At 38.8% G+C, this 15,944-nt stretch overlaps 1 protein-coding gene across 1 annotated transcript; it reads right to left on the bottom strand.

Moving 5' to 3' along the window:
• Positions 1-926: 926 nt before the first annotated feature.
• BCO1 (beta-carotene oxygenase 1) lies at positions 927-15,549 on the bottom strand. Its single transcript, XM_064723309.1, has 11 exons — positions 15,377-15,549; positions 12,535-12,663; positions 10,680-10,809; positions 9,310-9,457; positions 8,307-8,454; positions 7,137-7,357; positions 6,040-6,297; positions 4,845-4,947; positions 4,144-4,238; positions 2,395-2,506; positions 927-2,218 (listed from the first exon to the last, which is right to left on the bottom strand). Exons 1-11 carry the CDS (start codon positions 15,438-15,440, stop codon positions 2,046-2,048), a joined length of 1,581 nt encoding a protein of 526 aa, XP_064579379.1. The 5' UTR covers positions 15,441-15,549; the 3' UTR covers positions 927-2,045.
• Between the last annotated feature and the right edge of the window lie 395 nt (positions 15,550-15,944).

The raw sequence follows: 15,944 nt of genomic DNA on the forward strand, positions 1-15,944 counted from the left end.
TCCAAAAACAACCCTGTGAGTACTACAGAAGAAATTCTAGAGACAAACTCTTAGAAGAAAATCTGTAAGAATGGTTAGACTTTTGATTCATTGCCACCTTCTAATTCTAGAAATGTATTTGTGGACCTTTGTTAAATCCAAACGTTTTCATATGAAAAGAAACAACCCCAGAGCTGATGTCTTTTGCCAATATCACAAGTCAGTCTTCTCTTCCAGTCCTGGTTCCATATTATTTACAAAAATGGAATTAAATTCCTTCTTTAGAAGATAAAGTTCTATTAAATACTAATGGTAATATGCCTTGGAAACACTAAAAGTGACTATTTCTGCACACACCTTACTAAGTGTTTATTTCCATTTTATGGAACATGTAAACGTTTGAATGCCCAAACCTGCATATGTTAACTAGATCTGACCACAGTGTTGGGGTTTTTTTACATTAAAAATAGCCTGTATATCTTTATCCTAACAAAGTGCAAAGACTTAGGCAGAGGAACAGAGGTCTGGTTGTTACAGGAACTGTGGATGATGTTGGTTCAGTTCCTGCTCTGCCACAAACAAATGAAGTAATCACAAAAAGGTCACCAAGCACAGATTCTCGTGTGGTGGGGAGGTAATAAATGACAATTTCATTCTGTTTCCTTCCTGTGAAACACTGTGAGCAGCACTGAGGGGATGTGTGTGTCAAAGTGAGAGGTACCTGAGCTGTGTGGTGATACAGACAGACCAGAGGAACACCCAAAATGGATGGATGTGCACCTGGTTTTCTCCATCAGTAAACATGCCTCCAACAGCAAAGATATCCACAATAAGAAAATAAAATTCAAAGCAAAAAACCTCTCACTTAAAGAAAAGTCAATAACTCAAATCAGGAATACAGTGGGGGGTAAGAAATGCCATTTCTGTAACACAACCAGTCACACTGTGCTTGGAACTTGAACTTTATGTTGAAATGTGCATTTTAATTGTGACTGTGAGTCAGAGTTGTGCACTTTGATTAGGAAGCATCTGGTACAGGCAAGGATAAACACATGTGAAAACATGGGTGCTCCTAAGCAGACATAAAGGAAATGCTTATTTATGGCAATAACAGCTCCTAGTTTCAGCCACTGTGGGGTTCAGATGAGGCCTAAATTAGATCTTTCACTCTCCCTAAACTGTTTTTTGCACATGTGTGTCTGAGTTCTGCTAGGAATACACTGCCCTCATTCATATACATACTGCTATTAACAGAGAATAGTGGCAATAGCAAACAATTCTTATCTTTTACACAATGTAATCATCTAGTTACATGAAATGCCATGGCAGATATTCTGCCAAGGAAAACTGATTTAAATACAAACTGCTTAAGATTGAATGTCACTAAAGTATAATAGAATGCTACATATAACCATGTACTCTATTTCAATAAAGTTACTTGGTTTTGTCAACATAAAAGCTAAAAATACACCATGAAATGATTAGAAAAGCTGGAGGAAGGGGTTAGGTTCTGGATAAGAAAAATGTAGCACCTCAGGATAATACTTTGGTTATGGTAGAGTTTAAGAAATCAAGCACCAAGAGAATATATTGCCATGAATTATTGGTATCATGGTAGATAGTTTAACATGAGGTTTTTCTGGCAGGAGACAACTTTCATTGTCAGCTGCAGTCTTGCAACAGCCCATGGAAGTTACATGACCTGCAGACATGAGTGACTCATGCCATGTGTCACCCTATGAATACAGTACTTCATTTGCTCAGAAAGCTTTGTTCTACTCAAATAAAACATTTCTTGTTACCTTTCTCTCCTATTCCTTGCTCCATAAGCTGTATTCAACATTAGCACTTCATATTGATAATTCTTCTTTTGGAATAGTGAGACACCAGTTGTGCACACAAGGATTTGTAATAAAGTCATTTCTGTCTCTTTTAAGAGATTATATGTAGATATTGAGGAGGTTATAATTAGTCATTTCTTATCATAAGAGAAGGCTGTTCCTGAAGGATATTATCCCACATTCAGTAGAAGGTTATGTCAGTCTGTGCAATACAACAAACAGATTTTACTCAGTCTCAGTTTTCATGTCTTGCTGTGGTATAAACATCCCATGCAGGTCCATGTGCATTTCCACATTCACTGTGGCTCGACCCAGCTCTGTGAATGTTTTAGCATCCAAGACAAGTAGGAAGGGTGGATCCTTTGGATCAGTCTTCACAACACAGGTGAGAACAACACCTGTGACACACAAATGAAGAATTAGAAATGTAAAGAAATTTCACTAAGCAGAAAAGATAACCCCATCTCAAAGTGGAAGCACCAACCCAACTTTCTTGACTAAGAATATTGAATCTTGTAAGATTTAATACAAAACTCATGTAACCCCAGCTTTCAGAGTGTTGTCATTATTTTACCATCATCCTCTTCTTTTGCATCAGGGCTGGGAACAAAAACAGGCTCGGATGGCCAGCAGTCATCCTGTCCCCACTGGAGCATTTCCTTTGTCTGGGTATTAAATTTTGCAATCTACATGGTTGTGACAAGAAAAGAAAAATGTCAGTGACCCTGGTAGTGGCTTTTTCCAAAGGTACAACATGAACAGACTGCTGGCAGGGGGGACCAATGCTCAGAGTTAAGGCAGGTATCATCACAAGAAAAAACACCTGGAAAATGTTACATTTTGGAGTCACATTTTACGGCTGCATAATCACACAATGTTCTTTTAATGTCATTTCACTAGATTACATTTGCACCTTTCATTTATGGGTGTTTAATAGTTCACAAATGCTAACAGGCCACAAGAGAGCCTTCACTGTAAGTAATGCCCCTCACTGCAGAGAGTCCAAGACACAATATTTAAGTGATTTGTTCCAAATCACTGAGATTCTGTAGTAAAGCAGGAAATAGGATTTAAAATTCCCATTTTCTAATCCTGTGAGTTATTTTCCTTTTATTGCTACTTCCATATTGCTCAAGGCCTTCTGTTGTGCAGTAGGGTACATATGCCAGAAGAAAGGCTGTTCCTAGTGAGGTGTAAAGATCAAAGCAGTGAGGCAGACACTGGTGTTTTCTGAAGGAGCAGAGTGTGGATTTTCATCCCACTGAGTGGCCAGAGGGGATGCCTGGCATTTTTAGTTCAATTCCATTAAGGCCTTTTCTCTACCCATAGAGATGCAGTTCTATTCTTTTCCATTTTGATCTTGAACCAAAAAATATGTTTACACAAAAGTGAAACTATTCAAATTACAGGAGGAAGAATTAGAAAGAATTCTCTCTTCTAGCCAAGGTGACAGCACTTTCACTGACAGACTTTACCTAAGGATTAGGTTGTTGTGCTTGCATTCATGAAAGTGCCACTGATGTGAAAAAAGATCTTCCTACCAGTGTTTTTTATTATATTTGAGTCAAGCAGAGATTATCTACACTGTAAATAATGAACTTGCAGATTTGTTTGAGTTATTGTCAGATGTGCTGCAATAAATTTTCTTGCATCATGCAGAAATCCAGCTCTATTTTGTAATCAGATGTGGTAATTATATGCAAGAACCAACAGTGACTTCAATTTGTGCTGCTTAATAGTCACAGAACAAGAATTATAAAGAGTGAGTCTGTCCACATAATACTCATACATTTAAATCTTTAATTTATCTTAATTTTATTTAATCCTTAAATCTTAATTAAATACTTTCCCTGTAAATCTATTTGTACTCCAGGCTGTCTCCTGGAATCATGCACATGTAAATAAAGCATTTGCTACCTCTAATAGAGAACTAGCCAGCAAAATATAAAAATTAGATATTGTTTTAATATTTAAAATGTATTAGGTAGTATTGCAATATCTTATTTTTCTGCTAGGCTTCCTAAAGGGAAAAAAATTAAATATATACATGTAAATAATACTTCTTGTTCCTACTCTCTTTGTAGTTCCTGGCACATCACAGAAGGTCCAGCCCAATTTAGCAGAAAACTGAGGATCTCAGTAGCTATTCAAGAGACTTCCATGGAACATAAAGCTGGAGTAAGAAGCCTGAGTTTATGAATACTTTATGAAGGAAATGGTACAGCATTAACTTATCCATATGAGAATTTAGGCATTTCATGTTTCTTTGCATGTGAATGGCCCACCAATGGTAAAACACTGACTTTATAAATGTTAATTATACCTTTGTGGGAACTGGACTCCACTGGACTCGTGTTGCAAAGACATATTTGTATTTTTTGCCATTGTAGTCATAGTTGATGCGAGGCAGTTCTATCCCTGCATAAAATAAAGTTCAAGACTTAGAAACATGACAAGAGAAAACCTCAAATGTACATCTATATAGACACACCAATCTTCAGGAACTTTTGCCCTGTAAAAAACCTTGGAATTACTTGAAAAAGGTGTTGTATAGACTTTGAATGTCTGAATTTCTAACAATCTGAAGATGGGTACTACCATACGTAAGCCAGGGCTGTTAGTTCAAAAGGCAACAATTTTTTATTCTTAGAGATTCATTAGACTGGAATTTATGAGGGCCTTTCTGGTTTGGGGTTTTTTTTCTTTCTTTATAACTGGGCTAGAATTGGAGGCTAACGTTCTAAGAAATTACTTTCACCTTAGGTTATTTTGTATTTACATATTTCTGCTATTATCCCCTGACAAAAGGCTAAAAATCCTCTTTCGAAAGCAATCTTTATAAAATGCAGCAAAACTTGAAGTACTACATATAACAGACTTACTTAACTAAAATTTCTCTTTTAACAAGTAGATTTGTAAGCCATATTAATAGTTGCAAGATCAGACTTGGAATCCTGTATTAATACAATGATAAATAAATAAATAAACTGATGTAGCACCAGATATTTAAAGGATGTATCTCACCTTCACATAGTATTTCAGGTTGGCAATAGATGCTTCCATCTTTCTCCTTTACAGCAGTTGCAGTAGAGGGAAGTGTGACTAAATTAGAATCCACTACAGCATCCTGAAAGAGAAAAATGCTGGTAATGTCATGGATCTCTAAAAATATCCTTCTAAGTTAGATTTTTCATCAGGTTTGGTATTAATATTAACAATTTATGGCATTTTAGATTCTGAGGTTTTCATTAGAAATCTTGTTACACTCAGAGTATTTTATTATAACATAGAATAATTATTTTGAATCACACTGAGTCCTTAGAAATGTTTAGATGCACATGGCTATGGTCCAGAAGTACCCTAAATTTGAGAATTTAATGAATGAAGATGGGTTTCAAGGAACAAGGTGTCAAATTTTCACTGCAAGTCACCAAGGTTAGGATTTTGCACCTGCTAAAAATCAAGTGCAAAAATAGATGTGATATACTCTATAATGTTCTACTGCTGAATTCTTAAGATTGCAGAACAGCTGGTGTGATCCATCACATCCTTTGTCATTGCTGCAGTTCTGAGAAAAGAACAGAGCAGCAATGTTCTAGGCTGTAGAAAGAAAAAGTAATATCCATTCCAAAGGTGTCAGGCAGAAACTTGCCCAGGTTGCTGGGCAGTATAAAATCTTCCCTGCAAACAATGATGTAAAGTGATGCTTTAAATTAAACTAAAAGATAAAATCTTTTCTCTTCCTGCTATATATCACACTTAAATGAAAGCTTCTAGTTTTAATTGAACCATTGCACCAGTTGGGAGCATGCATGTATTGTATGTGGGCTTCCAGTGAAGTGTAAGAAACACATTGTGCAAAACCTCCTGCATGCCCTTGCAGCTAACAGCCAACTGGGTCTGTCTGCTTCTGTTTGATGGCATTGAACAATTAATCTCATTGGGAAGAAAATGGCATGTTCTTCAGAGCCCTGCTCTCCAGAGTGGATGGTGTCAGCACCAGGATCCAACCCACAGAACCACGTCCAGCTGCCCACTGCCATTTCCCACAGGACATCCAAAAACCAAACCTCCTGCAAGCTCTGGGTATCACAGAATCAGAAATTTACACACAAGGGCTGGCAACTAATAATGCACCAATTAATAATACACCAGTTATTCACTGATGTATTTTAAATTACCAATCAGAAAACAGGTTAAAAAGTAATTTTCTTTCTACCTTGTCACACTGCAGAGGAACCACAAATCTTCTGCAGGTTGGTATGGAGGTAAGTTTGACATTCTCTTCAAAGTCTTTAGTCAGGTTTTTTAAATAAAACATGTCATATAAGCTGTTGTCTGTATAGGCAATAACATCAAAAATAATGTGGCCATCCTCCTCATAAGCATTTACATGGTGAAAAAACACCATAGCATCGGTGTAGAACTTGGTGGACACTTCTTTTTTAGTCCTCCTGTCTATAAAGTGAAACCAAGTCTGAAAGAGAGAAAACATTATTTAAAACCATTCAGAATCAGCAAAGAGTTATTAAGAAAACTGTTTTCTAATGGTAGCCACCAACATTCTAATCCCTGTGTATCTGTACTAAAGGATATTAAGATCTCAGGGTTTGCTGTTAGCAGACAAGGGGTTCCAACCTGAAGAAAACACAGCAGTAAAATGAGTGTGGAACAACTTTAAGCTCATTTTACTGTTGCAAATTACTATTTGGGCTAGGCTGAGGATTGAAGTTTTCCAGAAAAACCTGGAAAAACCCCTGCTCTCTTTTTAAGGTAAATAAATATGCCTTGGTTGAGAGTTTCTGTGGTGCTGGTGCCCTGTATCTCAATAAGTTTCATGTGTTGATGCCCAGAGCACATGGAAATAAGATCCTCAGAAAACAGTTTTCCCCTCAGTTCCCACAGTGAAAGGCTCTTTTCCACCAGTGGGGCTCTCCAGCACATGCAATGCACCTGGAGCAGATCTCACCCACCACACACAGAATTTTGTTTGGACCAGGAGCAACTGGATCTGTCTCAGATGCTAGTCCAGATTGGAACGTCTCTGCTAGCACACAGTATTCTAGCAATGCCAAACTATCCTCTCCCTCAATAGCTTCAGCATCAGATATTTATTTGAGAAATTTCTAGAAATGAGAGACAATATTCCAAAACATACAGCTTCTAAAAAAATTGTGCAACTGTGAAACTCAAGGTTTGAAAAAAACCCCAAAAAAACAACAAATGACTACTGAAATGAATGAACCAGATGAAAAACAACAGTGTGGAAGAGGTCACTGGCATCCTGATTCCATTGCTCAGCAGTAAGAAAAGTACCTTATCATCCTTGTTAAAGGCAAGGCAGGAAGCCCAGCTCACACCTCGCATGTAAGCAGTTGCCATTTTGAGAATATCCAGTCTGAAGGGCTGCTCTATGAAGATAATGTAGTTCTCTGTGATTCCAAAGCTGTGGTAGTAGCTGGGGTGGAGCAGAGAGCGAGAAGGGACAGAGCAAACCACTTCCAGGTGCTTGAAACAAGATTTCTTCTTCTCATGTTCTGAAATTAAATGATAAAAATTAAAATCATATTCCTAATAAATTCCATTCCAAACTTGTGCTTGGATTTCTCCCAGGCAGGGAAGAACTGGTTCCTTTCAGTTTTATTTGCATTTTCCTGTTAAGAAAGTGTTTGTTTACTGCTGTATAATTAACACAGAACTTTGCATGCAGGAAGCAATGCAGTGAAGTCACTGCTGGATCCATTCATGCAGCCCCCTTGTCCTGGGATTTGATTCCACTGATTACTGTCTTCAGAAGTTCCAGCATGGAGGAGAAATAAGTTTAATTAAATCAGAAGCTTTTACAAGGGGTTCAAATGTGCCTGTGTTTTTTAACTTCTAAGGAGATGTTTCCAAATTTGAGCCCCAGCTAGAAATTGCAAGCTGGGGAGGCTGTGGAAAGCCTCTCAATTGTACAAGAAGGGACAGGCAACACAATAGCAGCTGACTTTCAACAACACACACCACAAAAAGATCTTGAAGGAAAAAGAGCATGGGATTTGCTCTGTGAACAATGGACAGCATTTCAGCAAGGGCCAGCATTGGCCAGGTTAAAGAAGAATTAACTCTGTATTAGGTTTTATTTGGTATTATGCTTCCACTATAATCATAGTATCAGCATTTGCAGAGAATTTTCATTTACAAAGAAATTAAAATTTACAACTTCAAATTATATGTACTGCCCTATAGAGAAAATTGTTTCAGAATCTTCATCTCAAAGTAAGTTTGTTCCCACTGAAACACCCTGTTTACACAGTACTCAAGAAGAGCCTTTGTAACAGCACTTGCCCAGACAGGCTAAGCAGTTAATATGAAGTTCACAATAAGTTGAAATTAAGAAAATGAACACCATTGGTTATTAGAACAGCTGTATCACCACCCTTGCCCTTTGAAGAAAAGAAATTGCTAACAAGTTTCTAGAAAATACCAATAACACATATTTCTTACCTGGTACAGAGGAAGGAATCTTAAATAGAAGGTATTTTGTCTTCCCTTTATCAACTATTGAAGTGCCCATGTTGAGAACGTTTCCAGCACTGTCATAGTGGGGGTGAGAAGTTGCCAAATTTACAGCCACATATTTGTTGTAGTCAACCTGGAAAATGATACAATAAGAGATTTGAGAGATGTGTTAAGAGAATGAAAATTGATCTCAGCTAACAGATTTTTAGCCCTGGCAGTCTTATATTGGCACCCCATTTACAAATGGCTTTTAAATTTAAATAATTAAACCAAAATACTTCTGTAGGTATTCAAATGAGCTCCTTATTCAAAGCTAAATCAAGTTACAGAATCTGAATTAGAGCCACCTCTCCCTTGAAGCCACATAACATCAGGGAGGATTAGCTAAGCAAGTTATTCTGCAAATGCCCATTTCACCCTGAAAGCACTTTATTTAACAGAGCTCTCTGGCAATCTGCTGGAGCCAAAAGATTTCTATTCTATCTAAAGTTTGGAAATTGGACTCAAAATGTAGTGTGGGCTAGAAAAAAAAATCATTGTATATATTTCAATATTTCAAGTTCTCATTTTAATAATTAAATAAAATCTTACATAAGGTCCTTGAAAAGTAGTCATATAACTGACCTACTGATTTTTTAATGACGCAAATAATTTTATAACTACAGATACATAATAATGGCAATCACCCAAAATAATCATGTAACCCAAAATAACTCCTGCAACCTTCCTAGATTATGTACAAGTGAAATTGCTCAAAGCCCAGCATTTCCCAAACCAAATGAGATTTAAATTTTAACTCAGGAGTTCTTAAAAGATCTCTTTTATCTTTTGGTATCTTCACTATTTCACTTTACCACAATTTCAAAAGTAAGGCAACAGTAGAAGAAAAGCATTTTGTGTCCTGAACATGTTAAAGCATCCTCATGAGTCAGCCTGAAATTTATTCATCAGCAGACAAAGAACCAGAATGACAGATGGTGGTTTGTACCTTCTCCAACGTCTCCAGAGTCTGTGGATTAATTTTCCTGATGAAGTTAGTCTCACCAGTAGCATAAAAATCATCCCCAGCTTTCATAATGTTGATGAGACAGTTGTCTGTGAACTCAGGAATGGTGTGAGACAAATAGGAGAATGCCCTGTCCAGAGGAAATTTCATTAGAGCCATGGAAGCCAGAGCTGCCTTTCCCCCACCTGGAGCACGAGTGACCCTGCAGTGCCACAGCCCTGGGGCTGCTGTCCCTGCTGCCCCAGCTCCCTGCAAAGGCTGGGAGAGCAGAGGAGATGGATTTCTCCAATGCCCTTGGCCTGGGGGAGGGTTAAGGACATGCAGGTAACTGGTTTTGACACACAAATGGGCACCCAGGCCCATTCCCACTGTCAGCTCTAGGACAGGCACTGGTTTATCAGCTTGCACACTCTCCTGTCCTATCTTGGGAAAATTTGGCCTACCAGTTCCTACCTAAAAGCTGGTAGGTTTTTCAGCTTCATTAAATAGACAGATTCATATACTCCCCAATGGAATATTTTTGTTACCAGTGTTATTCCATACCACAGTTATGATTTCAAAGAAGATTGGACATCATGTAGGCTTGACAGTTTCCTTTATCAGTCTGTGATTTCATCACAGTCACTAGAAGCCAAGACAAAGTTGCTATAACCCTTGTGAACCTCAAATGCCAGAGTTCCTCTATTGCTATTGGAAGAGGGAAGAAAATCTCATCTCAGGGGAACAACTTGCAACATATCAGCTCTTTTGCAATAACTGTCTGTGTATGTGCCCTTACCAGACATCAGGTTTGAGGTCACCAGAGAAAGCTCAGTGGCAAGGAGAGAAGGGTGACCTATTTGTACTTATTAGTGAACCTCTACAGCCAATTTTACAAGACCAAGAATAACATGATGGCCTACACCTCACCTTTCTGTTAAACCATCTTTAATCAGAAAGTTTTTCTAATTTTTTTGTAGCTATTGATGCTTCTCTTTTTTTTTTTTTTTGTTGTTGAATAGATTTTGTATTAATACCTTTCCCATTTCTAAATGTTTTTCTTTCTTGCTGCTTCTACCCTTACAGAGTATCAAAATGTTTCACTAACTGGAGAAAGAAAATGCTTGTTTTTTATATAATCTACTTGTGTTACTGAATAAAGCAGCAAATATTGGTGATAAAATGAATTTAAGATATTTACCTTAGACTAACCCATAGGCAGTTCATATCTCTTGGCCTTTTTAATATTTAGCAATTGTATATTTACAAATCAACTGCTGTATTTGTACATATGTGTCAAAGGTAAACAGAAAGTCATCTGTGCTGAAGAGAGAAGTAGATAGAAGAATCTTATTGGGAAAAGCATTGCTTACTTGGCAAATATGTTTTTGCATGGATCTGGATAAGCCATAGTCCCAAACTCAGACACCATGATTCTGTTTGCTTCTATGTTACAGTTGTACGTGTCACTTCGGAGATATTTACTTCTGTAGTAAACCTCACCTGAGGAGGAACAAACAGATCTCAATCACATTTTATACTCAGTCCTTCAAAAAATTAGCACAGGTAGAGCCAGGGTTTCTCAAGCAACTGTCCTTTAGCCAATTATAATTTGGAATAAAACCAAAACTGTCCCCAACTGCCTGTTTTAAAGGCTTTATGGCTGCTGAGATTGGTAACAATTTGTCAAGATTTCCTGACTCCCGCTACTTATACTGGGGAAATTTTGAGGGGAAAGAAGGGATTTGGATAAACTGTTCCAGAAGATAAAACAATGTGTGCAAAAATGATTAATTATACAATCAATTTACAGGTGGTGAAAAATCTCCTGTATTGGCAGAATTTAGTTATGGGAGTAACAGATTGCTTGAAGGAATCAACAGTTTAAAGAATACTTGAACTAACTGATCTCTGTTTGCTTTAGGTAAGTAAGACAGATTGGCAATTTTAAAAACACTGACTATTTCTTTATAGGTTATTTTGTTAAGGATGTAGAGCTGGACAGGCTAGAGATCCTGAAATGGCATTAAATGCTTCCAATCACAGGAATGGGAACTAAAAGTTAAATACTAGGATTAGAGGATAACAGGAGTAAATCCCATTTTTTAAAATAGATACATCTTTTTTGCTACAAAATCCAGGTGTAAACCATCCTCTCTCTCACTGTGTAACAGCTGAATGGGTGAAAAATGTTTTAACTGAAAAAAAAAAAGAAATTGAATTGTTTAGGGTAGAGAGCTGCCTGTCTTTCCTCCATAAGGAGGAGAGACTGTAGGGTGTCAAATATTCTAAGTGAGGTTTGACACAGTGGCCCAGTTTCTCTCCTGGCAGCTGTTATAGCTGCAACTGTTAGAGATTTTTTCAGAAATGGCTTAGAAGGCAGCTGTGAGGAGCAAATTCTCACAGCCTGTTTCTGTAAACAGCAGAAGTTCTCAGGTTGTTTTTAATAACAAGTAAATATCTTGTCCTTGGATAAGGTATGGGAAAGCAAAAGTGACAAACATGAAGGCCTTGAGAACCTTTCATACCAGGGTTCTCAGGCAGTTTTCTCATAACAGGTAAATATTCTATTTTTGGCTGTTTTGGGAAAGTAAAAGTAATTTTGAGAACACAAATCTTGGTATTGAAAACAAAAGGAGGAGTTGGTGTGTTATCTCTGACCTATGATGAGCTCGGGTTTTGCAATATGCATGAATTAATTAACACGGTTAAAAAAAGTGACTGATTGAGTCAATAAACGAAGTCGATGCTGACCAACAAAGGAGGGTCATCTTCCTTCACTTCAATAGCAACTAAATCCCACAAGGGGAGTGCTGGTCCTCCCTGAAACTGGGCTGTTCAAGCACAGCAGAAGAGCCTCTGGGCACCACAGTCCCTGTGGCTGAGCCACTGGAACCCTCTGAGGTTTTCCTGGGGTGGGAGGCGAAGGCTGCCCTGCAGTGACCTGCTCAGGGCTGGGCTGGCAGCAGCTCTGAACTTCAGCACTGCAGGAGGAAGGACAAGTAAATGTCCCTGCAAACAGCCCTGCAGAGACACTGCAGCTGCTGCTGTCAAGGGTGGGCTCTCAGGGGCTGTGTGGAGAGACCTCCCCCACAGCAGCTCCCCCCTCTCACACCACTCTGCAGACAAAACCCACAACACCCCGACCCAACTCAGAACAGAATTAGCAAATAAGGCACCAAAATGTGGCTTGTTGAGTTCCTTTCAATCCAATGTGTGACAACTTACCATTTTTAAATGTAAAGCTGTGCAGCAGAGCCAGGCCATCAAACCAGTGGTTGTACTTGCTGTCCCCTATGGTGTGCATCCCTGGGCCATTTCGGAGCAGTATCCCTTGCAACCACGTGGGCAGCTGCCCTATAACCAAAAAGGAGTTATCAGTATTCATTCAGGCAGATAGTTTTCCTAAAGACAGAGGCTTCATGCAGTCACACAGACTGTAGGTGTGCTGAGATTTGCAGTACCATATAATTATATTGGAGTTTAGGTTAGCTAAAATTTCCCCTACTCAAAAATGTGGCACTAGCGACAATCTGCATGACTATTGCTATCAGGGATTACTATAACAAAATGAGACTGCTGGAATGTAATTTGTTAATTATCAGGAAGCAAATAGACTTGGACCTTTCCTTCCTGCATTCATATTTTACAGTGATCCATTTAAACCCTTCTACTTGTGCCAGAAAAAGCTTGAGCTTATCAGAAATAAACATATTTTATAGGTTATATGATTTGCATTGGCTTTCAGCACATCAGCTTAGACTTCAGGCTAAATTAATTCCACTAAAATTTCATTAATTAGATTACACAGCATAATATAGTGTAATTTGGGAAATGCTTTTGTGACACTAGTCATAATATAGTGTTTTGTACACAAATAAAGTATATGAATATTGTACTGAAAAGGTGTAAGTGCTGTTGAGACTTGAATCATAAATGTTCCTCATCAAATCCCTGCAAGAAATGCATCACCTACCACTTAACTCACAGAATAATAACAATTAAAGAATGTCAATAGGTTTAAAGAGATGAACAAAGGCATATCAGATATTAAATAAAAACATTGACTTGCTTCTTTGTCCCTGTGACTCCTGAGGGAACACTTAGGATCACATACTGCTTCTCCACACAATTCCTGCTCTGGATATTGCCTTTGCATAAAAAGCTGTTCAGAACTTATATTTCTCCTTATCATTTAGTTTGTGACCCCACATTGATCATGTTGACACACCTTCTTGCTAAAACCCCTTTACAACAGCTAGAAATGTCCTCCTATGGATCTTAAAAATTAACTCATTCCAACCCCTGCTGTGGGCAGGTCCACGAGACCAGTTTGCTCAAAATCCCATCCAACCTGGCCCTGAGCAATTCCAGAGATGGGCACCATCATTAGGGCATAACTCCATTAGGGTTACAGCTCTGGAATACAAGAGGTACATAAAAAATGGACACAATGGAGGAACTTTCACTACCATCATCATTATTGTTGTTGCTATTTTCTAGAAAAGCTCAGAAAACTAAACCTTACTTTCCTTTCTAACACAAGAAACTCCAAGGTAATAACTTTAGTATATTTTTATATATGATAATTTTGCTGGGAAAGATACAAAAGGAAAAAAGATCTTTTTAAAGCATTGTGGACTTAATTTAGTTTCTGAAATTTCTGGTGCAATTCCTTGTAATTTTGGACATAATTTCAGTATGAAAAACAAGGAGCAAAGGGTCAACTAGCGAGGTTTTCAGACAATTCATCTTAGCGGGAATTAAGCATTTCTGTAAATCACACTGAGCACCAAATCAAGAATGCTTATATAGCTTTAAAAATGTGGACCTTATTCTTTTCTGTAATGGGTGAGGACACATCAGTGACACAGTGAAATCCCCAAATATTTGGACGTTTATTAACTATGGTAGCAACAGCACCTCAGAAAATCACATGCCTGTAGCAGAGCATGGGTTAAATGGCAGATGATTTTAGAAGTGTGACACATATTTACAGTGTACATATTGAGTAACAAGGAGCCAAAATACTAGCAGAATTCAGGACTACCAAAATACTTAAAGGGGTCATGGTTCTCTTTTATTTTCTTTATCAAAGAAGTAATGTCTTGTATGTATAATAACGTTAACTTCTGAAATACGCAGTCTTTGTTCAAATAAACTATTGCATAACACAGATCAGGCCTGATAAGTTGTTTGTTTGCAAATCACTTCAAATGTTTTGATAAGTTGTTATCTTGAGAAAAAAAAACCCAACAAAACAATTGGAAGGTATAAACCCATAAAAGCATGAAATAATTCAAAGGCATTAAAACAAAACACTTTGTCTGACTTGACACAAAATCTTTTCCAATTCAGCACGAAACTGAACAGCAACAAAGCCCTGCAAGTTTTAAGTTTTGTACTTGGGAATGGCAGATTCCTACCATTTCTTGGACTACATATCACAAACAACACGGCCACAAACAACACGGCCAAGATTTACTAAGCAGGGGCTCCCAACAACAAACCTCTCCTGTAGCTGTAGGGGAAAAAAGTCTTCTGTAAAGTAAAAGAAACCGGAAAAAATAACGGGTTGTTCGGGGTGTCATCCCTAGCCTGGAGAGCCACTTTGAACTGTGGATACTCCGCAGTTTCTCCTGGGTTATTTTCTTTTTAAGGCATCCTGTCGTGGTGCTTCGGTACTGAGGAGTGCCCGGGGTGCAGAGCCCCGCTGATTTTGGAGCCCCGGAGGGCAGGGAAGGGTTACAGGGCAGAAAGCGAAAGTGGGAGCGGAGCCATGGGGGAGGGGGCGGCCGAGATGGAATCCCGGGCTCTCCCTCATCACCAACTTCAGTGAGTCCTGTTCAAACAGACTGTCGAAAAGTACACAGAAATGCTCATGGAGTGAGAAAAATCCCCCAGTAGAGGCACAAATATTATCTGAGATCAGTCCTTTAAACAAATTTCTCTTGCGCCTCTCTCTGTTTCCCTTTCCAGCGCAGCCTCGGGTGAAGAAGAGTCACGATTTTGACGCATCAGAAAACACCAAAATAGCGGCTGGTTTTACAGCAGATTTTCTGTCACTTACCCTGCACCTCAGCTTTTATGGGCTCTGGGTGCTCTTCCTTATTCCTGCCATAAAGCGTGTCCATGTCCGATGGAGCCCCGGTGCCTGCGCTCTGCCGGCGCTCCCGCAGCGCCCTGGTCCCCCCCAGGCTGGGCTCGGAGCGGCTCTTTCCTGTTACATATAAAGATAAGGTCAAAGTGCAGCGGGAGCTGGTGGCCGCTGGCTTATAGATTGACTATTTATAATAGCTGATCTTTAATCCCTAGAACATACACTCTAATTCTTGCACATTCGTATTAAAATTAACTCTTTCGCTGGCTCGAAGGGGAAGTAAGAAATGCGTTGTCTCTGCTGTTTGCTCCTTAGGAGCGTGGCAGAGGGAGGCAGGCACAGACGGGGACAGCTGGAGTGGCTGAAACATCACCGGGAGTGCCTGAAACATCTCCCGAAGCTTTCCTGGTCAGGGTTAGACACTGCTGGGGATGCTTGTACCATTTCTGGTAGGGAGAGGAAAAAAAAAGAAATCTCTGCTCACCGTTCTGCATTTGGCATTTTGGGAATGACAAACACTTCAGAGCAGGGGGATGAT

This window comes from Zonotrichia leucophrys, chromosome 11 (assembly GCF_028769735.1).
Source record: "Zonotrichia leucophrys gambelii isolate GWCS_2022_RI chromosome 11, RI_Zleu_2.0, whole genome shotgun sequence".
Classification (NCBI taxonomy): domain Eukaryota; kingdom Metazoa; phylum Chordata; class Aves; order Passeriformes; family Passerellidae; genus Zonotrichia; species Zonotrichia leucophrys.

Coding starts and splice junctions, on each gene's coding strand:
- BCO1 (XM_064723309.1), bottom strand. CDS start 15,440: ATGGACACGCTTTATGGCAGGAATAAGGAAGAGCACCCAGAGCCCATA. Junction 7,358..8,306: donor GATTCCTTCCTCTGTACCAG/GTAAGAAATATG, acceptor ATTTAATTTCAG/AACATGAGAAGAAGAAATCT. Junction 4,239..4,844: donor ACCTGAAATACTATGTGAAG/GTGAGATACATC, acceptor TATTTTATGCAG/GGATAGAACTGCCTCGCATC.